Source organism: Carcharodon carcharias, chromosome 18 (genome assembly GCF_017639515.1).
Source record: "Carcharodon carcharias isolate sCarCar2 chromosome 18, sCarCar2.pri, whole genome shotgun sequence".
NCBI classification, from domain to species: Eukaryota; Metazoa; Chordata; class Chondrichthyes; order Lamniformes; family Lamnidae; genus Carcharodon; species Carcharodon carcharias.
The window spans coordinates 72437616-72462447 of record NC_054484.1 but is presented as its reverse complement, the minus strand read 5'-3'; the positions used below and the strand labels follow the sequence as shown (position 1 = coordinate 72462447).

The 24832-nt window shown below is 41.6% G+C and overlaps 1 protein-coding gene across 2 annotated transcripts in view; it reads right to left on the bottom strand.

Annotated features, from left to right (window-relative positions):
• Nucleotides 1-24832, bottom strand: part of kdm6a (lysine (K)-specific demethylase 6A) — a 284665-nt gene that overhangs the window by 183030 nt on the left and 76803 nt on the right. For both annotated transcript variants that reach the window (XM_041210596.1, XM_041210597.1), the window contains exons 3-4: nt 20884-20992; nt 6723-6772 (exon numbers count right to left, since the gene is read on the bottom strand). In XM_041210596.1, the coding sequence (XP_041066530.1) occupies nt 6723-6772; nt 20884-20992 (159 nt within the window). The remainder of the gene's footprint in view (nt 1-6722; nt 6773-20883; nt 20993-24832) is intronic.

Genomic DNA, 24832 nt, shown 5'->3' with positions numbered 1-24832 from the left:
CGGCAGAGAGAATTCCCAGAAAGTAGGATCAACTTGACTATTGTGGGCCAGGGGGCCACTAGAAAGCCAGAATCAAAGCATTTAGCACAGAGAGGACATTAAACGGAGTCGTTAAAGGTCAGTAAGATGGGATGAACAAACAAATTTGTGAAGGACTGCATAAAAGCAGCAGGGTTTAGGGAAAGTCGGAGTTTATAGAGAGATGGGAGACCAGCAAATAGAGCGCTGAAATAGTTAAGACCGAAAGTGATGAAGGCGCACACAAACGTTTCAGTGTTTCAGAACCTTAGGTTGAGGCAGAGGGAAATGGGAGTCATCAATCTTGATGATGGTAAGATATACAGTTTAAAGATCATTCAAGATAGGTTAATATGCCAAGATTAAGGATAGTCTGGTTCAAGAGAATGACCAGGAAGGGGTTGAGTCAGTGGCAAGAGACTAGAGCATGCCACACAAACAAAGGCAATGACTTCAATTTAAATAATATTAAGCTGGAAAAGGTGGTAGTTTATTCAAGATTTGATGTCAGGCAAGCACCTTGGCAATTGTGTCAAATTTAGAAGAGGCACTAAAGGAGAGTGGTACAATTGGCCATGTCAAATAAAGCACAATGACAACTGTTAAGAGAATGTCATCCATGACTACGCCAAGAGATGCTTTGGTGCTTTGAACGGCAGAAATCATCTGGAAACTAAAAAATATGAATAGTCTGCATGGGTTTGGAAATTAAAGTCTTGCTTGACCAACCTCACTGAATTCTTTGAAGTGGTAACAGAAAAAGTGGGCAAGTGTAATGCAGTAGATGCAATTTATCTAACATCAAATGTGCAATGCATATCTCTGGAAATAGAGACCATTCCTAATGTCGATCAAGCTGGTTTCTGTAAGGTCCGTAGTACATGTGATCAAGTACTAGCACTCACCACCCACATCAAAAAATGGTTTCCAAAAGAAACTGAAGATAGGCATAGTGCTACTGGACCTCACAGCTACCTACAATGCAATGTGGCAAACTGGCTTGCTCCTGGAACTGCCCGGGTTGCTTCCAACTTGGGTCATGACAGTTGTCAAAACACTCCTTCACAACAGACGATTCAGAATCCACTTTGGTCAAGGGAGAAGTACATGGAGAAGACAGGTCAACAGACTACCACAGGACTCGGCGCTAGCCCCAACCCTGTTTAACATGTATACAAATGATCTGCCAACAATCACATCCCACAAATTCATCTAAGCTAATAACATCTGTTGTGCCACACAAGTTCCATCGTTCAGAACTCTGGACAAGACCCTTAGCAAGGCATTAGAAAGTTAACGGAATACTGCAGCACATGGCATCTCATGACGAATCTCTCCAAAACCATATCCAGTGTGTTCCACCTGCACCATGCCAAGGCCAAAAAAGAATTGCATATCTACATGCATGGTCAGAGACTAAAGCAGGATCCCAACCCAACATAGTTCAGAATAACACTAGATAGGGCCTTGTCGTTTGGGAACATCTGAAGGAAACGGTAGCAAAGGTCAAAACCAGAAACAATCTATTAACCAAACTTGCTGGGTCCATGTGGGGTGCTACTGCTACAACACTTCGGGCCTCAGCACTTGCCTCACACTGTGCACCTGTCTGGTAAATGTCAGCACCCACAATGCGCATCATAACTGGAACACCCAACAATAATCAACACCCCGCCTCTGGCTTTCTCTACTTGCAATCGTCACTCCCCACACATCCGCTGACTGATGAAAACCCACAAGCTAGTTCAAACCATCATGCTGTACCTCACTTATCACTCCATAATGGCCCTTTCAACCTACCTACTGCCTGCCTGCCATCTCTGCACCCCACAGGGAGCAATGTTCCCGAGCAAGGTATAGCAGCAGCCATTCTTGGATTAAGGAATAGAAACACGGGAAAATCACTAACAAATTCCTTGTGACAAACCCCATCTGTCAAATGGCAGGCTTGGAACTACCAAGGAAAGCGTGGTCCTTGCTGAACGGGTTCAGGGCATGCCAAGGCCCCTGTGCAGTCAACCTCCACCGCCAGGGCCTCAATACAAACCCCTCACAGGTGGAGAGACACAAACAATGCTGCACATTACTGAGGAATGTCCATTCTACGGATTAGGTGGTGGATTGATCACCTTAAACTCAGCAAGTGAGGAGGCTGTCGCTTCACTTCAGGGATTTGCATTCGCTAAATAGAAATAACTCATCTAAATTTCCAAATGTCTTTGGAAAGGCTCACATAAAAGGCTTGCAACTAAAGTAAGAACACGTGGAGTCAGGGGACAGCTGCCTGGCTGCAAGACAGAAAACAGAAAGTAGAGATGAAGGGTTGCTATTTGGAATGGCAAAATGTGAGAAGTAGGGTCCTGCAAGGTACAGTGCTGTCCACAATTTATATTCATGATTTAGATTTTAGAATCAAAACCAGAATTTCTAAATTTGCTGATGTTAAGTTTTTTTGGGGAGTGGGGAGATAGTCAATGAAGAGGGCTGCAACAAAATACAAGACAACAGAATAGGTATAAAACTGGCAAATTAATTTCAACACAGACCAGTGTGAGATATTGCATTTGGGACAGAAAAATAAAGATATTACATATTACTTGGAACATATGAATCTAATTGGGGTAGAGGAGCAAATGAATCTGAGAAAGAAGCACACAAATGACTGAAAGCAGCAATGCAAGTTAAAGAAGGTCATTAAACAAAAAAAAAAGCAAGCATTCGTGTTTATTTCTAGAGGGATAGAATTCAAAAGCAAAGAAGTTATGCTAAACTTCTATCAAAACTTGATTATGCCATACTTAAAAGTACTGTGAGCAGTACTGATCGCGATACTATAAAAAGGATATAGAGGCACTGGAGTGGATGTAGAGAAGATTTACAAGGATGATACCAAAAACGTGTGGGTACATATATCAGGAAGGGATCTCTTCTCTTGAAGAGAGAAGGGTGAGGGTGATCTAATAAAGGACTTTTAAATTATGAAAGATTTTGACAGAATACACAGTGTTTCCACTTGTGAAGAAGAGCAAAGGTCAAGGCTATCAAAATGAGGTAGTAACCAAGAAACAAAATTCATTAAAGGAATTTCTTTTGAATTCCCAAGCGGTGACGATGTGAAATTTTCTCCCAAAGGGAGTGATTAAAGTGAATAGTATGGATGCACTTAGGGGGAGACTAGGTAACCATGAGGGAGAAAGGAATGAGGGTTATGCTGATGGATGAGGAAGGGTAGGAGGAGGCTCAAATCACAGAATCTCAGAATTGTAACAGTGCAGAGGAGGCCATTCGGTTCAGTGCGTCTGCACCAGCTCTGAACATTTTAACTTAGTGCCAATCTCCTGCCTTAACCCTGCACGTTATTTCTATTTAAATAATCATCAAATGGGGTATAAACAGAAGTATGGACTGGTTGGGTCAAATGGTCTTTTTCTGTGCTGTATATCCTATGTAATTTTATGTGGACACTAGATTAGAGCAATGAAAGTGAAGTTCTGAGAGACAGGCAAAGAGCTAGATGGTGAAAGAGCTTGAAAAGAGAAGAAGTGTGGCAACAATTAGAAGAGAGAAGATTTCTTTTAAATTTTTAAAAAGCTGCGTGATAACTGTGACTAAGAGGAAGGGGATATTGCCCACAGAAAGGGAGACATTGATAAATGTCTGTTCAAGACCTAGAAAAGATGGTTAAAGGTATTATAAGTGTATTTGAGTAGTGAAGGGATTGAGTGAACAAGTGATGGGTTTCTGGAGGCGAAACTGAAGAAGGTAGGGTGTGAAAATAGAGAACAAAATGCAAAAAATTTGAGGATAGAGGATGAGGTGAGCAGAAAACAGGAGAAAGGTTGCAAAAGGGGATATGAGGATCAGGAAGCAGAGTAAGCAGCTGCATGGATGGTTTTAATATTCAATGCCAAGAAATTCATGAACTTCTCATATTTGTCATTCAGGGTTAGGATAGACAGATTACAGGAGACCATTGATCTTTGAGGCAACTAAGGTACACTAAATGTATTAGACATGCAGGGGTACATTCAAGAGAAAGCATCAGTGAAGGGAAGTTTATGAGTTCTTTCAGTATCATGATGTTGGAAAGGGCTAATAGTAGATGGTCATCTTGAGCCAAAAGAGGCAGTCAAACTTACGACGTGGCAAAATTGTTATTGAATATTTGATACAAGTATTTGCTGGAGAAGATAATTTAAGTTCCTATTTAATTTATATAGGTTTACATTTATTCTTTTAATTTCCTTTTTCAAAATCATTCAAGTTTTCACTGATGCAGACTGACAAAATCACCTCAAATTTAATTATAAAATAATGATTCCCTGATAATTACAGTATTTTAATGCTTCTGGTGTTTTCTTGATCATTTGCAAGAACTAAATTTACATGTAAGCTACGCTTAATGGGATCTCCCCTCACATTAGGTCAAAAAGCAACCTTGTGCCAAACTCTCTAATTCTAACTCAAATATATTATTTCCATTGAAAAATTCACATTTAATGTTCCATTGAGTTGATTGTAGTCAGCCTTAATTACAATGTCTTAAGAGACCTTTATTATTTCATCATCAGAGGTTGCCATGTCTTTATGGAAGGCTCAAGGGTATTTCCTGAAAATTTGGTATGAAAACAGACACACACACACCCTGGCTTGGCTGGCAAAGACGGAAGCGGCTCCTGTCGAAATTCTGGGTTGCCAATAGGTGGAGTTATTATTCAACAGGTTATGGTGCATGTCCTTGGTATAGACCAAGGAGATTGGTGGCAATGTCCTCTCATTTCTTGAGCTTTGTTGCTTCACATCTCTCCTTGTATCTTTGTCCACCAAGGGAAGGCTCAACAGCATGGTTGCCATTTGTGACATGACCAGCTGATGACCATCTTTTGAGAGGAGGACAAGCAGGATTCCTTTTAAATCAAAAAAGTCTCCAAGGTAATACACCTGGAGATGAAAATTCTGAACCAAATTAATTCTCTGTGGCATTTACAACAATTCAGTACCTGATCCATAGTAATCAAGGGAACATGACTGACCCAACAAGCCTGGTGGATCATCATTGGAATTTTAAGGAGCAGAGCATGTCTCAGCCTGGTATCTTACTCACTTTGCTGCAGATAATTTCGAAAATGAGTGGTCTAACTAGTAAGATACACTTTGCTGGACTGGAAACCGATTACTCTGTGCTGGTGCACTGTGCAGTTTTAGATAGTTAAGTCCAGCAGTACTCCTACATATCCTTGCTAAATGGAATCTGTCCCAACAGGGAGCATGTACATTGCACATTGGATAGACATAAAACGTGTATATACATTTTCAACAACTTTATTTGGAGACTCAAAAAACAATAGGCCACTATTAATGTCAGAAAACTTGGTCAAAAATGTATATCCTGCTGGGCTGTGACTTGTTATTTAATTTTATACTAATTTCTACATTATTCTTAATATACAAAGTTGCTCAATCCTTGTACATCTATATCCATATTTATATATCTATAACCTAGAACCACTGATGGGAAAAAATTGAAGTCAGAGAAGTCAGAAATATGTAAATACAATTTTGATGGAAAAGTGGACAGTTCTCTGAACCATAAAGAATGACAAATCCATTTAACCTCAACTGATTATTTTTTTTATATAAAAGTAGGATGTTACTGAAAAGAGACATGTTGCCAAAGCTTTTCACCTTGCACACATCAGGACAAACATAAATATGACAAATTTCAAACTATCGCAATTCATACAACAGGAAAAAAGGGTGCTGACTGGTTGGCAAGTCGACTATAATTGGCCAACTTGCTGCCATGGAAAAATCAATAGGGAAATATAGGCTCCCCAAGTTCCCAGGTTAATTCAGAAAAGGTACAAGGCTTGCACATATTTCTTTTATTTACAGAGAATATGTCCCTGTGTAGGAATGTATGTCGCTTCTAGCGAGCATAAATGAGCAATCGTGACTGCGCTAATAGTTACACTAACAACCAATTTGAGATAATCAGTCGAGCTCATAATGTGGATTGTTTAGCCATTGGGATCTAATAAATTAATCTGGATAATTACATAATTTTCAAATACACATCTGTTGAAATTGGTGGTGAGCTTTCAGATCCACTAATTTATTTATACTGCAGTAATCTTGACCGTACGGTCAACAAGAGTTAAAAATTGAACAAACAGAAGACAATTAAAACACAATTAAATATATACACTATTTTCTTTTCTGCTACAACACCCAAAATTTAGACTGGGATTGGAACTTGGGTCTCTCAACTGAGTATAAAAATACAGCAAGAGTGACCAATCACATCTTTGAGGCTTGGCAACTGAAAGCTTATCCCACTCAGCAAATCATAAAATTAATAAAATATTCATGTCCAAAGATTACCACAACTGTTTACAACGTATTTGCATTCACCATGCATGACAAACCAGATAAAACTGCCATATACGTGTCATGGTGATAATGCAGAAATTCCCAATACTTAAAGCTAATCTCCTCCTGTGCTGCAGCTTCTTTATAATTTAACAAATCAACTAAAAGCAGTGCAATAGAACAAATAATGGGGTTAAAGGGGTGGGAGAAGAAAAGGAATCTTCAGCCACCAGCACAAACTACTTAGTGGTTTGAGAATGCTGAACACAAAAGACTACTCAATAAATGTCAAGCAATTAAATTGCAGTAAGAATCTTTCAAATGCTACAAACCTTCCAGTAGTCAGACTGTAAACTGTAGTACCTCTGGTATGCAGATAATGCTGAAAGACAAAAGAGAAAACACCTGAATTATATGAAAATCTTATGAAACAAGTAAGAAGAAGCAAAATAACAGAAACCTGAAACAAAAATAGGAGACATTCAACAGATCAGCCAGAATCTAAAGAGAACAGATTCTTACAAAGATGGGAATTTGAAATGTAACACACCAGAAGACGAATTAATGTAGGTTCATAAGCAGAGAAGTAATGGACAAGCAGGAGTTAATTCAGGACAAGATGCGAGTAGCTATGCTTTGGACCTTGAAATTTACAGAGCATAGACGAAGAACGGACGGCAGGTGACAAATGTGGATAGGGATTTCCATGGCAGGGGAGACAGGGCTCAGGATCAAACACATGGTGTTTGATGTCATGGCTGTTAAATGTGGTCAAGAAGTTGGACTTTAGGGGTGGGAAAATGAGGGAGTCAGGTCAAGAAGCAGAGTTGTGGAGAGTAGTAAAATCCATGGCATTGATCTTCTTGACTTTTGAATGAAAGTTGTTGCAGCTCAGCCAAGACCTAATGGCAGTCTTACAGCTCAGAGGTGCTAACGGGTAAAGAGTAGTAGTGGACATCATCACAAAGCTTTCTCCATGTTTCCTGATAATGTCTCTTAGGGGACTGCAAACTGAAAAGGAAAAGAAGAATGAAGGGCAGGTTCTTGGGTGCTTCTAAGGTGACCCGATGAAGTAGGAAAGAGAAGCCACTGCTAGAGATACACTAGCTGTTTACAGATGAGTGGAAAAACGCAAGGGAACTGTACAATGAAATAGGCGAGGGGTGGTAGAAGTTAACAAAATAAGCCATGCCAACTTATAGTGGAAGGTTGGGAGACACAACGTGTCATGATCCCAACAGAAGACGTCACTCATAATTTTGGCCAGGACAGTTTCAGCGAAGTGATATGAAAGGCAGGTAGACCAGAGATTTGAAACAGAAAATCCATTGAGATGGGAACAGAGCGAGGAAGCTATAACAAACTCTGATCCCCAAAATAAGTATATGTTAGAGATGGAATTACAGAAGGGTTAAAGGATTATTACAGAAAGGATCAAGGGGCATTTGAGTTATGAGGTAATGACAGTAATTTTGAAAGGAAGGGGGATGGGGCCGGTGGAAAACTGCATTGTTAGCATGTGGGTTCAGAGGTGGTAGTTGGGAGGATATTCAAAACTGCATACTCCCACAATTAATTTAAGTAACAAATATTGAAAAGACACGAAATTACATTGGGAATATGTCCTCAAGTGGTGACATAGTCTTTATTATTGCAGCTCTCATCTATCTACGAAGCACAGCACTGAATATTTTAGCAAGAAAGTAAGCAGCTAAAATAGTAATTGCTGAATACTTTATAACCGCACCTTACAGATCACACAGCTGCTCATTATAAAACAATCCCATAATTTGTCCCAGTTTTTGTGTTGTTTGGGCTCACGAAAATAAATGTTGAATGAATCCTTGAAAGTACCACTAGCACAAATGCACCAATCCTCTCAAATCTCTTCAAAATGTCTGCAAAAATTGAGAACTGCCATGGTTGAAGAGACAAAATGAAAAGCAAAACTAAAGCTGAATAAGGGATGTAACACTCTACTTGGTCTATATTGCAAAATAAATTTAATTTTACATGGCAAAAATGTGAAGCTCTCCCCTGTTTTGCAAACATTTCTGATTGTGTGCAACTCTTAATCCCTTGCTAATTTCTCGATATGCTTCTGAAACATTCACTGTTCCTATATCTTGACTGATTTGCGACCTCTCATCTCTCTCCCTCATTTACATTTAGGGTCAAGGCTAGAGGTGGAAAGAAGCGGGGAAGGACACAGGAATATGAATGTCCGCTCAAAATTGCAGTCATCTTGTTGCAACTGAGATAGATTCAAAGATCCATTCCATGTCTAATTATCTGTAGTTGAGGAGCCACACACAGGTGAAATAATAACTTGAGGATCAGGAGAGAAGCTGAGGCTAAGAAAGGTTCCTAATATTCCTGAGGCTGAAACACAAGAAACAAGGCAGCCCTACATAGACTGATCAGCACTGAACAAAACAGGAAGGGATTACAGCAAATGACTTGGGCAGGGAGGCAATGGGGCTCTAATGAAAGTAGACAATAGTGAAGGTCAAGAACAAGACTTGCATTTCACAACCACAGGACATTCCAAAGTGCTTTACAGTCAATCAAGTATTTTTGAAGTGTAGTCACTATTGTATTGTGGAAAACATGGCAAGCAATTTGTGCACAATTTCTGCAAAACAAGGTCCCACAAACAGCAATATGATAATCACCAGATAAAACTGACAGTGCAAGAGGCAGCACACTGTGTAAGTAAGGAATTTGTGGAAGATGCAAATTTGTTATAAGCTCATCTAGCAATTGATAAACTTCAGAGCAGGCTGTCTGGAAATAGAGTCTGCAGTATGAGGTAGGGGTTGTAGCAGATACCTTTTTGGGTTTTCAATTTTCTCCAGGATTACAACTGCAATTGAAAACATTTTTCGGGAATCAAAACTTCTAGCAGCTTTTTCACGTGGGTTGAAGCATTATGACATTTCTGCCTGTTTATTTTTTGGTCAAATGGATGTGTAACATGCAAGAAAACCAACCACTACATTTGAGAGTATCCAAGCTCTAGCAAATGGTTTCTCAGTATCTGTCTATATTGCGAACACATCCTGTTTCGGAAGGGGCATTTATAATTTTTGCAAGCCCTTAAGGGTTAGGCAAAGCCTCTCAACAACCCAATCACGGAGCACAAAACCCTGGATACATACAGTTATGGTTTTATACAGAGCCTGAGCCTGAGCCCAAGATGTAATATATTTCTGCACCTTTTGAAATCCAAAATAGAATTTCTAGATTTGTCGAGTTTCACAGGTATTCAAGTTTATTGTTGGGGAGCAAGGCTTCTAGAAGACAGTGCAAGAAAAAGGAGCAGCTCAATTTGACCTCCTACCCATGGTAGCCAATCACAGCATTATCAACTTAGGTAGTTAGAAGCCCATGCAAGCAGGCAAGAAACAGAAAGACAATTAGTTTATGAAAGGAGCCAAGAGCTTCTACATTTTTCTAAACATGTCATGTGACATTAAAAACAAGCTCAGAAGAACATAAAGAGAAGGAGCAGGCGTAGGCCACTCAGACCCTCGAGCCAGTACTACCATTCATGAGGATCATGGCTCATCTGATTGTGGTCTCAACTCCACTTTCCTACTTGCACCCCCCCACCCCCCCCCAATTACTTTCGACTCCCCTGCAGATCAAAAAACTCTAAATCAGCCTTGAATATATTCACTGACACAGCATCCACTGCTCTCTAGGGTTGAGAATACCATAGGCTAACTATCTTCGGAGAGAAGAAATGGCTCCTCATATTCATGTTAAATGGGAGCCCCCTTATTCTGAAACTGTGCCCCCTAGTTCTAAATTCCTCCATGAGAGGAAACATCTTCTCAACATCTACTTTGTCAACACCCCTCAAGAGGTATACATGTTTCAATAAGATTGCCTCTATTTCTGGTAAGTTCCAGTGAGTACATGTCTAACCTGCTGAACCTTTCCTCATAAGACAACTCTTTCATTCCAGTTATCAACCTACTGAACCTTCTTTGAACTGCCTCCAATGCAAGTATATCCCTCCTTAAATAAGAAAACCAAAGCAGTACGCAGTAGTCTGGATGGGGTCTCATCAATGCACTGTATAACTGTAGCAAGACTTCCCTCCTTCTATACAGCATTCTCCTCGCATCATTCCATTTGCCCAATTCATTACTGTACCTGCATGCTAACATTTTGTCATTCATATATGAGGACACCCAGGTCCCCCCTCCACTGCAACATTTAGGAGTGTCTCTCCATTTTAATAATATTCTGCATTTCTATTCTTCCTGCTAAAGTGGAAAACCTCACATTTTTTCACATTACACTCCATCTGCTAACATTTTGCCCACCCACCCACTTAACCTATCTATATCACTTTAGACTCTTTGTATCCTCCTCACAACTTGTTCCCTACCTATTTTTGTCTTGAGCAAATTTGACAATAAACTTGGTTCCTTCATCGAGATCATTAATACAGATTGCAATAGTTGAGGCCCCAGCATATAGATGGTAAATAGTTGAGGCCTAGCACTGATGCCTAAGGCACTCCATTAGTTACAGTTTGCAATCTGAAAATGACCCATTTATTCCAACTGTTTCCTTTTAGTAAGCCAATCCTCTATCCATGCTAATTTATTACCCCAACAGCAGAAGCTCTTAGCTTGTATAGTATTCTTTTATGTTGCACCTTATCAAATGTCTTTTGGTTATCTTTATCCATCCTGCTTGTTACATCGTCAAAGGACTAAAGCTAGTCAAACACAATTCCCCTTTCATGAAACCAAGTTGACTATTTGATTGTATTATGAATTTCCAAATATCCAGTTTCATGATTCATATGCTTTAGGAGTATAACTTTTAGTTTGGGTATTAAAGTTTTAAATGTAAGATAATGGAAGCAAATAAAAACAAAAAATGCTGGGGAAAAACTCAGGTCTGGCGGCATCTGTGGAGAGAGAAACAGAGTTGACGCTTCGAATCCGTATGACTCTTTTTCAGAGCTGAAGAGAGGTAGAAATGTGATGGATTTTACACTGTTTAAAAGGGGGTGCAGCAAGATACAAGGTTAGGAATAGGTGGGGGCTAAGGAGAGATTGACAAAGATGTCATGGACACAAGACGAAGGGGATGTTTATGGTAGTGGTAACAACTAAAGAAGGTGCAGATAGTGATATAAAGATAAGAGCACAACCCGTGAATAGCAGAACAAGGGTCAGTGCTCTGTGAAAGCACAACATAGTGTTATGATTCCAGCTGATATTACCACTGGACAAAAACAAAAACCCAAACCATCCTGTCGCTTGCTATTTTAACACTCCACCCTGCTTTCTTGCCCACATGTCTGTCCTTGGCTTGTTGCACTGTTCCAGTGAAGACCAACGCAAACTGGAGGAACAGCGCCTCATCTTCCGACTAGGCACTTTACAGCCTTCCAGCCTGAATATTGAATTCAACAACTTTAGATATTGAACTCCCTCCTCCATCCCCACCCCCTTTCCAAGAAATTGCTTTGGAATCTTCTCCCAAACCAGAGCTCTCTCTCTCAGAAGCCTTCCGCAAGGGTCCACTTGGGGTTCACCAAGGGTTTCGAACTCTTCTTCCAATGTTCCTCTCCCTTGGATCACCACGTGCATTCAAGCTTTTACGCACTCACTCACTCACTGACTCACTCACTCACTGACTTAGCTTTCAACAGTACATCACTGTTTCACATGCCCATAGTAAAGAGTTATAGACCTGCAGGCTTCTTGCACACATATATCACTTTAAATCAGCTTCCTGTAGCTTTCCCCTTTAAGCCTGAAGCTTGGAACCTTCCTTGCTGCTCCTTACTGTCACTTCCACAGAACAGCACCTTTTCCAGACTCTTGCTCTTCCTCTGACTAGAAAGTCTTCTTGAGACCCCTCCTTTCTGTCTTACTCTTTGGCCTTAGGGCCTTTCAGTTCTTTTGGGAAATCTGCTCTCTCTGCAGTTCCCTCTCCCAGTATCCAGTCTGCCTGGAATCCTGGCTTCAACTTCAGTTTGGGGCTTGCTACCTGTCCCTCTGGCAGATGCTTCCAACTGACCTCAAACTGCTTCTTTTACATTGTGTGTGCGGGTGAGAGCGCATGCGAATGTGCATGCAAGTGAGGGAGACACACAGACTACCCTCTCTAGACCCCTTTTGCTAGGTACAGTTTTTTCTACTCATGTTTGCTTTAACTCTCCTTCAAGAGTCACAAAAATCTCATTAGAAATGCAGGTATACAAATAGAGTTTTAGACCTGCAGTCTCCATTCAAAAATGATCCAAGGTGTCACCTTTTAATACACAAGTAGAAAAATATACATTAAACTTAAAATATACTTTATTTCCAACACTCCCAAATACACATATAACTTACTTAAACTATCTCTATTTCCTTACAACAGAAACCGGTTACAGATGGCCCTGTGGGGATGGGGAGTTGGGGAAAAAGGATTTTAAAAAATGAAATCAATTAAAAAAATTAAAATCAAATAAAAGCTGAATTTAAAAAAGGAGGAGAGAGCTCATGGTCTGAAGTTGTTGAACTCAATGTTAAGTCCGGAAGGCTATAAAGTGCCTAATCTGAAGATGAGCTGTTCTTCCAGTTTGCATTGGACTTCTAGAACATTGTAGCAGGTCAAGGGCTGACATCTGAGCATGACAGCAAGATGATGTGTTGAAATCGAATGGGACAGGAAGGTCTGAGCCACGCTTGTGGACTGAGCAAAGGTGCTCTGCAAAGCAGTCACCCAGTCTGCATTTCATCTCCCCAGTGTAGAGACCACCACATAGGGAGCAGCATATACAGTAGGCTAAATTGAAGGAGGTGCAAGTGAAGCGCTGCTTGACCTGAAAGGAGGGTTTGGGGCCTTAGATGGTGAGGAGGGACAAGGCAAAATGGCAGGTGTCGCACCTTCTGCGATTGCATGGGAAGGTACCATGAGAAGGAGATGAGGAGTTAGGGGTGATGGAAGAATGGACCAGGGTGTCACAAAGGGAACAGTCCCGATGGAATGCTGGTGGGGGGGGGGGGGTGGTGGTGAGCGGAAGATGTGTTTGGTCGTGGCAATTCTAAATTTAATTTTTAATTCATGAATTTTTTTTTAAAATCCCTTTTCCCTAACATTTCTTCATACCTCCCCACACTACAAGGCCATCTGTCACTGGTTTCTATGTTGTGCTTTCAGAGTACTGACCCTTGTGCTGCTATTAACACATTCTGCTCTTACCTTTACGCAACAGCACCTTTAGTCTTTACCACTGCCATTAGCACTCCCTTTGTCTTGTGTCCTTGACATAAGTCAATCTCTCCTGAGCTCCCCCTTATCCCTGACAGTCTATCTTGCTCCACCTGCTCTGTCCCCTCTTAGACAGCGTAAAATCCATCACATTTCTACTTCTCTTTAGCTAAGAAGAGGAGTCATAGGGACTCAAAATATTAACTCTGTTTTTCTCTCTCCACAGATGCTGCCAGACTGCTGGGTTTTTCCAGCATTTTTTGTTTTTATTTCAGATTTCCAGCATCTGCAGTATTTTACATTCATTAGATAATGGAAGCACCTGGTTTGGGATGCTAGTAAACAGACAAGGTCAGATTTGGAAGTGGGAACCCAATGGGTTCAATGGGTGGCTTCGTTCCATTTCTTGGTGAAGACAAAATATCTACAGATGTCTGCCTAAGGGGTTCAAATTAGTCATGCGGTTTATCAGAACAAAGGGAAGGGTTGGAAATTGGAGATGGTTAGTTTGAATCTCTATCTGGCACATCTCAGGTGTGCCACGTTGCCATGGCGATAGATTGCAGGGGGGTTTTATCTCTGATTTCACATTGAAACAGAAGCAGTTAGCTGGATGACTGCTTTGTGGTGCACCTTCGCTCAGTTCGCAAGCATGACTCAGGCCTTCCTCTCGCTTGCCATTTCAGCACACCATCCTGCTCTCATGCTCACATGTCCATTCTTGACCAGCTGCAATGTTCCAGTGAAGCCCAATGCAAAGTGGAGGAACAGCACCTCAGCTTCTGATTAGGCACTTTACAGCCTTCCAGATTTAACACTGAGTTCAACAACATCAGACCATGAACTCTCTCATCCATTTTCCACCCCCCCAAATTCCATTCTCCCACCCCCACTCCCCCCACAGAGCCATCTGTCATTTGTTCTTATGTTTTGCTTTCACAGAGCGCTGACCCTTGTTCTGCTGTTAACACATTGTGCTTTCTTACCTTTATGCCACTATCAGCACCTTTAACACTTCTATTAACACTCCTTTTGTCTTAACCGTGACATCTTTGTAAAATCTCTCCTGAGCTCCCACCTATCCTTGACCTTCTATTTTGCTCCACTCCGTCTTAAACAGTATATACTCCATCACATTTTTACCTCTCTTCGGCTCTGAAGAGCAATATAGATTCGAAAAGTTAACTCTGTTTCTCTCTCCACAGACGCTGTCAAACCTGAGTTTTTCCCACATTTTCTGCTTTTATTTCAGATTTCCAGCATCCACAATACTTTGCTTTTATTTAAGTGTTTAACTCACTGCCACTTCTCTTCAAGGTAGGCATTTCTGGAAGAGGTCAGCAGGTCTGGCAGCATCGGCGGAGAAGAAAAGAGTTGACGTTTCGAGTCCTCATGACCCTGTCGAAGGGTCATGAGGACTCGAAACGTCAACTCTTTTCTTCTCCGCCGATGCTGCCAGACCTGCTGAGTTTTTCCAGGTAATTCTGTTTTTGTTTTGGATTTCCAGCATCCGCAGTTTTTTTGTTTTTACCTTGAAGAAGTACTGCTCTTCTCTCCGATGATTTCTATTTGTCTCTTTCACCCTGTTCACCTTCATTGCTTTCCATTTCCCTCCTGGTGTTTGACAAGGTATTTAACAAAACTCACTTCCACAGCCATATTTATTTTCTCAGTGACTGTCTCTGTCTCCGATTTATCCCACATTTCAACTGAAGTTCCATCCCTCGCATTTCAAATCCATCCAGGATTACAGATATCTCCAGGGCATACAACATTCATCGGATTGCTTGTACTTGACACATCCCGAGATCCACACTCAGTGCCTTGTGCCGCCATACGTACACACTCAGCCTCTGTCTCCTGCAGCACAGAGGCACCCTATCTCAAAGATGTCCTTGTCCCCAGTTCCATTTCATTCTTCATCTCATCTGGCACCTTAACAAGAAACTTCTTCTCTTCCTTTCAGGTGTTAAGGAACGCAAGCTCCAACAACTTATTGATATCAATGCTCATCCGGGATCCTCCAATCCTTCCCATCCCTCTGACCCCCATCCCGTCTTCTAATCCCAGCCTGTGCCATGTATTCACTAAACCCTCTGGTCTTCCCCTCTCTGATGCTGAACGTCCTGTACTTAGCAAAGGACTCAGTTTCATCCCCTTACTCACTTGCCTCAAATGAATTTTGGCCCAGCAGGATGCTGAACTCTTCTTCCATCGCCTTCGTCTCCATGCTCACTTCTTTGGCCAGGAGTCCTCCTGCCATTCAACGGATCGTTTCAACCGTCTCCAGTATTCTTCCTCTACCTGGACCCTTCCCTCTGGCCTCTTAACTGTTCTTGATCTTATCACTGAGAGCTGTCAGCGTGACATCGGCCATCATCATTTCTCTGCTCCTCTCACTCACTCCAACCTGTCTCCTACTGAACTTGCTGCATTCCGTTCTCTCAGGTCTAACCCCGCTATCAAACCTGCTGACAAGGGTGGTGCTGTTGTTGTCTGGTGTACTGACCTCTACATCGCACAGGTTGAGCGCCAACTCTCAGACACTTCTTCCTACCTCCCCCTGACCATGACCCTGCCATTGAACATCAAACCATTGTTTCCAGGACTGTAACTGACCTCACCTCCTCTGGATATCTTCCCTCCGCAGCATCCAACCTCACACTTATAACTCCTTCCCAGGATCTACAAACAGGCCTGTCCTGGTAAACCCATCGTGTCAGCCTGTTCCTACCCCATGAAGCTCATATCTGCCTATCTTGACTTTATTCTCTCTTCCCTTGTCAAGTCTCTTCCCACCTACATTCGCAATCCCTCTGACACCCTACATCATATCAACAATTTCCAGTTTCCTGGCCCTAGCCACTTCCTCTTCACTATGGACGTCCACAGTCCCTCTACACCTTCATCCCCCACCAGGATGACTTAAGAGCTCTCCACTTCTTCCTCGAACAGCGGCCCAAACCCATCCACCACCACACTCCTGACTGGCTGAACTTGTTCTCTCATTGAACAAACTGCTCTCACTTCCTCCGAATAAAAGGTGTAGCAATGGGTACCCGCATGGGCCCCAGTTATGGCTGCCTTTTTGTGGGGTATGTGGAACATTCCTTGTTTCAGTCCTACTCAGCACCACCCCCACCCCACAACTCTTGTTCTGGTACAGCGATGACTGTGTTGGTGCAGCTTTAAGCTCTCATCTGGACCTGGAAAAATTTATTGATTTTGCTTCCAATTTCCACCCCTCTCTAACATTCAAAGGGTCAATCTCCGACACTTCCCTCTCCTTCCTTAACGTGTCGGTTTCCATTCCTGGTGGTAGATTGTCCACCAATATTCATTGCAAGCCCACCGACTCCACAGCTACCTTGACTGCAGCTCCTCAAACCCTGCTTCCTGTAAGGACTCCATCCCATTCTCCCAGTTCCTCTGCCTCCGGTGTATCTGTTCTGATGAGGGTACCTTCCAAAATGATGCTTCTGACATGCCTTCCTTTTTCCTGAACAGAGTTCCCCCCACTGTAATTGACAGAGTCCTTAACTCTGTTCGACCCATCTCCTGCACATCTGGCCTCACACCTTCTCCTCCCACCCAGAACCATGATGGAGTTCCTCCTTGTCCTCACTTTTCACCCCACCAGCCACCGCATTGAAAGGATCATCCTCTGCCATCTCCAGCATAATGCCACCACCAAACATATGTTCCCCCCATCTATGGCAGCATTCTGTAGGAACCATTCTCTCCGTGACACCTTGGTCCACTCCTCCATCAGCCCCAACTCAACCCCTTCCAATGGCACCTTCCCATGCAATCGCAGGAGATGTGGCACTTGCCCCTTTACCCCCTCATCATCCAAGACCCCAAACAAGTGAAGCACTATTGCAGACACCCCAACTGCACAGTAGCAGCAGTGTGTACCATCTACAAGATGCACTGCAGGAATTCACCAAGGCCCCTTAAATAGCACCTTCCAAATCCACGGCTACTACCACCTAGATAGACAAGGGCAGCAGATAGATGGGAACACCACCATTTGGAAGTTCCTCTCCAAGTCACTCACCATCCTGACTTGGAAATATATCGTCGTTCCTTCACTGTCGATGGGTCAAAATCCTGGAACTCCCTTCCTAACAGCACTGTGGGTGTACCTACAGCACATGGACTGCAGAAGTTCAAGAAGGCAGCTCACCACCACCTTCTCAAGGGCAACTAGGGATGGGCAATAAAGGCTGGCCCAGCCCGCGAATGAATAATAAAAAACTTGCACTCTTTTAATTTGATCTACTGTATTCACTGCTCCTAATGTGGCCTCCTCTACATTGGGGAGACCAAATGCAGACTTGGTGACCATTTTGCAGAACACCTTCACACAGTCTGCAAGCATGACCCAGAACTTCCTATCGCTTTCTGTTTAAACTCACCATCTTGCTCTCAGGCCCACATGTCGTTCCTTGGCCTGCTGCAGTGAAGCTCAACGCAAACTGGAAGAACAGCACCTCATCTTCCGATAAGGCACTTTATACCCTTCTGAACTTTCATCAAGTTCAACAACTTCAAGCCATGAACTCTCTCCTCAATCTTGACCCCCTTTTTAATCCAACTCCCCACCCCCCCCAACCCCACACAGAGCCATCTGTCACATGTTCTTATGTTTTACTTTCAGAGCACTGATCCTTGTTCTGCTATTACCACCTTCTATTTTACCTTTATGCCAGTATCAGGACCTTCTTTAGTCTTTAACCTTACCTTTGTCTTGTCTCCATGACATCTTTGTCAAATCTCTCCTGAGCCCCCATCTATCCCTAACCTTCTATTCTGCTCCACCTACTCTTAAGCATTATAAAATCCATTACACTTCTATCTCTCTTCAGCTCTGAAGTGTCATACAGACTCAAAACATTAACTCTGGGTTTCTCTCTCCACAGATGCTGCCAGACCTGCTGAGTTTTTCCAGCATTTGCTGTTTTTATTATAGCAGTTAGCTGGAGCCTGGGAGCTGTTCTGAGAAGCAAGAGAGGGGGCTGCAGACAAGTAGCAAAGGGCCATCAGAAACCAACAGTATTTTCTGATTTTGGGGTCACTAAGCAAGAAATCAACGAGGCCCATGCTCGAGTTGGGGTGTCCGCAACAGTGAGGTGCTTAAGGCAAGTTGGAAGGTCGCCTCACTGGATACTGGTGCAAGGACCCTAAGAAATCTCATACCTCGGAGGATAGTAGGAACACCGAGGAAAATCAAAGTGAACTCCCAAGAGCTGTGGCACACCTTGGTTTGGTCCCAGGAAAAGCAAAGGAGCCCTCAGGATCTTATAAAGCACAGGGGAACTCTTTTGCAGAAATATCTCCTTATATGTCTACCATTCTTATCTGCCGTCTTGATGGGAAAATAAGTTAAAAGTTAAGATAATTTCAGACTACTGTAATGTTCTCAACTTTTATGAACAGAGCTGCCCCACCTCCTTATCCTGTCTTCCTATCCTTCCAAAATGTCAAATACTCTTGAATATTCAGTTCCCAGTCATGATCACTGCAACAACGTCTCTGCAATAGCTGTCATGTCATATCGACTGATTTCTGTTTATGCTATCAATTCATCTATCAATATGAATGCTTCATTCACTCATAAATTCTGTCTTTTTACCATTTTTCTCTACAATGACACTATTTGCTGGTGCGCATTTAGGTTTGTATGCTTTGTTCCTTCCTGTCCCATTCTGGTTATCACTACCTGTATCACCACCTTACACTACCCCCTGTTCTTTCTCATTAACTTTCTGACTTTCCCCTCACATGAACTGCACCCCCCCACCCCCACCCACCCACCACCACCACCACCAGTACCAAAGTCCCAGAGCCATTATTTAGTTTAAGGCCCTCTCTACAGCCCTAGTTATTCGATTTGCCAGTACACACTGGTCTCAGCTTAGTTCAAGTGATGGCCGTCCCAACAGAGCAACTCCCTCTTTCCCCTGCACTGGTGCCAGTCCTCCATGAATTGTGAGCCACACATTTAACTCTGAACTTATTTACCCTATATCTATTTGTCCATGGCTCAAGCAGTAATCCAGGAACCTTTGTGGTTCTGCTTTTTAATTTAGCCCCCATCTGCTCAAACTCCCTTAGCAGCCCTTTTTTTTAGCCATAACTACATCATTAATATATACATGGACCATGTCAACTGGACCCTTCTCCTGCTACTCCAAGTTCCTCTCCCACCACGAGATGTCCTCAACCCTGGCTCTAGACAGACAACGCAGCCTTCGGGACTTATGCGCTTGGCTGCAGAGAGCAAATTCTATCTCATTGACCATAATGTCTCCTACTACTAATAGATTCCCTTTCATTCCCCCAAGTTGAATGAGCCCTGCACCACAATGTTGTAGTCAATTTGCTCATACTTTCTGCAGTCCCTGCCCTCGTCTACAGAGGCTACATGAACCCCAAACCAAAATTTTCAAACACAAATCAATCTGTCCTACTGGTATCAGTGAAAATGTCCTAGGATCCAAATCAGAACTAAGGTAAAAGCAAAAAACTGCAGATGCTGGAAATCTAAAACAAAAACCAAAATAAAAATATCTGGAAAAACTCAACAGGTCTGACAGCATCTACGGAGAGGAACACAGTTTACGTTTCAAGTCCGTATGAGTTCTGTTGACGAGTCATATGGACTCGAAACGTTAACTGCGTTCCTCTCCGCAGATGCTGTCAGACTTGCTGAGTTTTTCCAAGTATTTTTATTTTTGTTCCAAATCAGAACTGACATGTGCAATGGTTGAAAGAAGTTGCAAAATTTCCTGCAGTTACTTTCAGACACTGCACCTTGTAGTAGGACATTTGTTGTCTAGGTACATGTGCCTGTGCCATACTATTAGCACCAATTCCCATTTCACCTTTCCATTTCTCGCATTCTATATTCTTTATGGCCCCCCCGTGCAAGATTTCCCTGTTAAAACAAAACAAATTCCTGCTGCAGGTAGTCATTTTTAAACTGTTTCAACTAATTTCAATCAGACAACCTTCGTCCATTTATTTTGACAAAATTCCCAATAATATGAGCACAAGATCCAAAATTACCCACAAACATTATGGTAGTGCAACCTTTAACATTCGACATTTTGCCCAACACCTTTAGACTCGTGTAGCTTTAATATCCTGAAAAACCCATCACCTAAGGAAAAATATTTTCCTTAGGATGATCCGCAGCTTATCATCAAAAAATAAATGGGCAGAAATGTAAATACAAGAAAAAATGTTGCTTACCTTTTGGATAATCCTCCAACAAGAGGTTGAAATGACCAAGCTGGCAAAACAAGTCAGGGTCAACTTTTCCCTCACATTTCTTGATCACCGACTCAAAGCAGTGAATAGCCTAAATAAAACACAACACAAGAATGAAAAATGAGAATGCAAAGTAATGAAAGATCATTGCACCTATCCTGCCTTCAGGGCAGGAGGGTTAACAATTAGGAGCAAATCAGTATTTAAATGTCAATGTGGGCACAGAAGCTAGGGACAATGATTTAACTCCAGAATTTAGGATCTCTTCACTATGGAAGATGTTTGATAACCAAATCAATGGAGCATTTAAAAACAGTGTACTTAAAATATTTTAATTCACTTCTCACTTCAGAGCAATTATAGTAATTGCATGCCTAGGTTTACTCAATCTAAAAGTTTCTATCATAGGTAACATAGCAATTACTTCTAGTTGAAGTCTTTAAAACATTTTTTAGATTTTATTTCAAGTATTTTTATTGAGAGTAGGTTAGAAATTGTACACAAATGACAAAATGAGAAGTAAACTGAACTCAATGGGACATACAAAGCAATGAGTTATGATCAGTATTACAGTTAATCAATTACATCCTACACTTGTCCACATATCCGTTACATCTTATTAGAGTAATTAAAATGATTTAAAAAAATTTAGGTGGAAACTAAACTGATATGGACTGCAGCGGTTCCAGTGAAATCTCAATTATTTCCCCTTCCTATTTATGATGCTTGTTCTTTATATTTCAAGCTGATGCCAAAATTAAAGAATAGTTCATGTGGATATCACTACTGCAAGTGAAATATTTATATTGAGACAGTGTTAATTAAGTTAATTAAAAATGTACTATGAAATAGCTTTTACAATTATGAAAAAAATACATATTCTGCAAGAATCTATTTCCAAGATGATTGGAAGTTTATCAATTCTAATATTTGTTAAAGTAATTTCTTCCCTTTTGGGACATTATAGTGTGAGATGGCTAATAGCTTTGGAAAATGGCAATGTAAAGTGATTTCAAAAGGGAGTTTGAGGCCTCCTATTTTTTGGGAGAGATCCTCATTTATAAAACAGATTTCGCCTCCCTTTCCTCTCATGACCTGTTGTTTTAGATATCCCCATGGTGTCATTCCACCTCTGCAAAGTGCAGATGTGTTAGCATCAATTCTAAACAGAAGCCCAGATCAGTGGTTGGAATCAATTGAAGTGCGTAAAATTAGAAGCTTGTACCAACTACATATTACTGTATACTCAGCCAATAATAACTCCTTCAGACTGGCGCCGCCATGTAAATAACCAAGCCAGTTTCAAATACCAAATCAATTTTCCAACAGAGCCAACACATCAATAAACTATATCATTAATGCAACTCCCTGGAGCAGAAGCAGAGGTGCAAAGAATGCTGCTAAGAGGATACCTCCCACAAGGTATTTGTAGACAACTTTTGACATATTATATATGTATTGCAGCACAGAAACAGAACATTTGGCCCAATAAGTCCACACTGACATTTCTGTTCCACACAAGCCTCCTTTTACCATCTTTATTTAACTCCATCAGCACATCCTGCCATTCCTTTCTCACTTATGCTTATCCAGCTTCCCCTTAAATGTATCCATGCTAGACCTGGTGGCATAGTGGTCATGTCACTGGATTAGTAATCCAGATGCCCATGCTAATGTCCTGGGGACATGGGTTCAGATCCCACCATGGTAGCTGGTCATTCAATTACTAAATCTGGAATATGGTCAAAGATTTATGAAACAATCATTGATTTCTGCAAAAACCCATCTGGTTCACTAATGTCTTTTAGGGAAGGAAATCTGCCATCCTTACCCAGTCTGACCTACCTGTGACTCCAGACCCACATTCACGTGGGTGACTGAACTGCCTGGTGAAATGGCCCATCAAGTAATTCAGTTCAAGAGCAATTAGGGATGACCAACGAATGCTGGCCTTGCCAGCGACACCCACATCTCATGAAAGAGTAATTTTTAAAAACCTCATGGCAATTTAAAAAAACTCACGTTTCCACATTCTAACCACTATCTGGGTAATAAAAAAATTCTCCTGAATTGCTTATTGGATTTATTAATCTCACTGTCTTATACTTAGGACCCTAAGTTCTGATCTTCCCCACAAGTGAAAAAATCTATCCTTGACCTATTCCTATACTTGCTCCTGGTTTAAGAAACACCCCAATTTAAAATTCTCATCCCTGTTTTCGATTCCCTCCATGGCCTCACCCCTCGCTACCTCTAATCTCCTCCAGCCCCACAGCCCTCAAATATTTACACTCCTAATTATGGCCTCGAGTATCAACAATTTTAATCTCTCCATCGATCGTGGCCATGCCTTCATCTGCCAAAGCCCCAAGTTTCTCCTCCTCTATACTATCCATTACTCCTCTTTGACCACCAGGCTTATAGCCATCTGCCCTAATATCTCACATGGTCAAGTGTAAAACTGTGTTTAATAACGCTCCTGTGAAGTGCACTGGGATTTTTTATTATGTTAATGGCACTATATAAATGCAAGTTGTTTTGTACATCTACCCCATCAAACCCTTTCATAACCTTAAAGACTTATCAGGTCACCCCTTCCTAGGGAAAAAAGCCTCAGCATGCTCAACCTTGCTTGATAGGTATGACTTCTCAGTTCTGATGTCATCCCAGTAAATCTTCTGTAGTGCTTCAAAGTATTTTTTATAAATTGGAGATCATAACTGTCCACTGTATCCCATGATACACCAAGGTTCCATACAAATTGAACAGAGCTTTTTAATTCTACCCCTCTAGAAGTGACACCCAGTGCTTTGCTTGCTATTTCAAAAAGCTTTCTTAATATGCGTTGTTAGTTTTAATGTTTTGTGCTGTGATCCCAGATTCCTCTGATCCTCTATCCCATTTAAAGGCTTATTTTCCAAGTATGTGGCCTTCCTATTCTTTCTACAAAACGTACCATCTAACACATCTGTATTGAACTTCAATTGCACATGCATTTATAGGTACCAATGGGACCCAACTCCACACTTGTGACCCTTTTCCTACAAAACTGACTATCCAGTTCAATTCAATGCTTCCATGCTAGCTGACATTGTTAACTGTTTCCTCTTCCACACCCTTGAAAAACTGCCAATATCACTCTTTCCCCAAAACTCCCACCCTTGAACCCTTCATCCTTGCAAACTCCAAGCCCACCTCGAGGTGTAAACTCCTCCAATCAGATGTCTGCCCCGCCAAAGTGAACTGTCGTTACGTACTTTCAGAAATGATGTAGCGTAGGAAAACCTGGCAACAAGTTTGAGCACAGGTCACAAGAACTCTGCCCTTTTTTAAAATCTGAAAGGTCAGATTGTAGCCAAAAAGAGTTAGCAGAAATGGACAATATTGTCTCCTCTAACTACAAGGTCAATCTCATGTCTTGCAAAGAAATACATAAATTCATGCTGAAGAGAAGGGGATTTGATCTTAAATTTATGACCTCTAATTACCAACTCACTTACAAGTGGATATAGCTTTTCCTATTTACTAGATTAAAATTCTTCAATTGTTAATGCTATCATCAGGTGTCCACTTCATGTTTTTTGTGAAAAGAGCTCCGGTTTTTCTCTCCTCATAACTAAAGCCTCTCACTTCATGTGTCTTCTAAGTGAGCTTCTTCTATATTGCATTCTCTACATGGACTTGACATAATTCCTGAAGCTAGGCATCCAAAACTCAACAATATTCTAACTGCAGCCTAGCCAATAATTCATGCAGGTTTAGTATGATTTTTCAGACCATTTTCCAGTTGTGATGAAAGGTCACACATCTGAAATGTTAACTTCGTGTCTCTGTCTGCAGATGAGTCAACCTGCTGAGTGCTTCCAGCATTCTCTGCTTACATACATTATCTTTTTTTAAAACAACTCTGTGCCCCTGTTCATAAAACTTC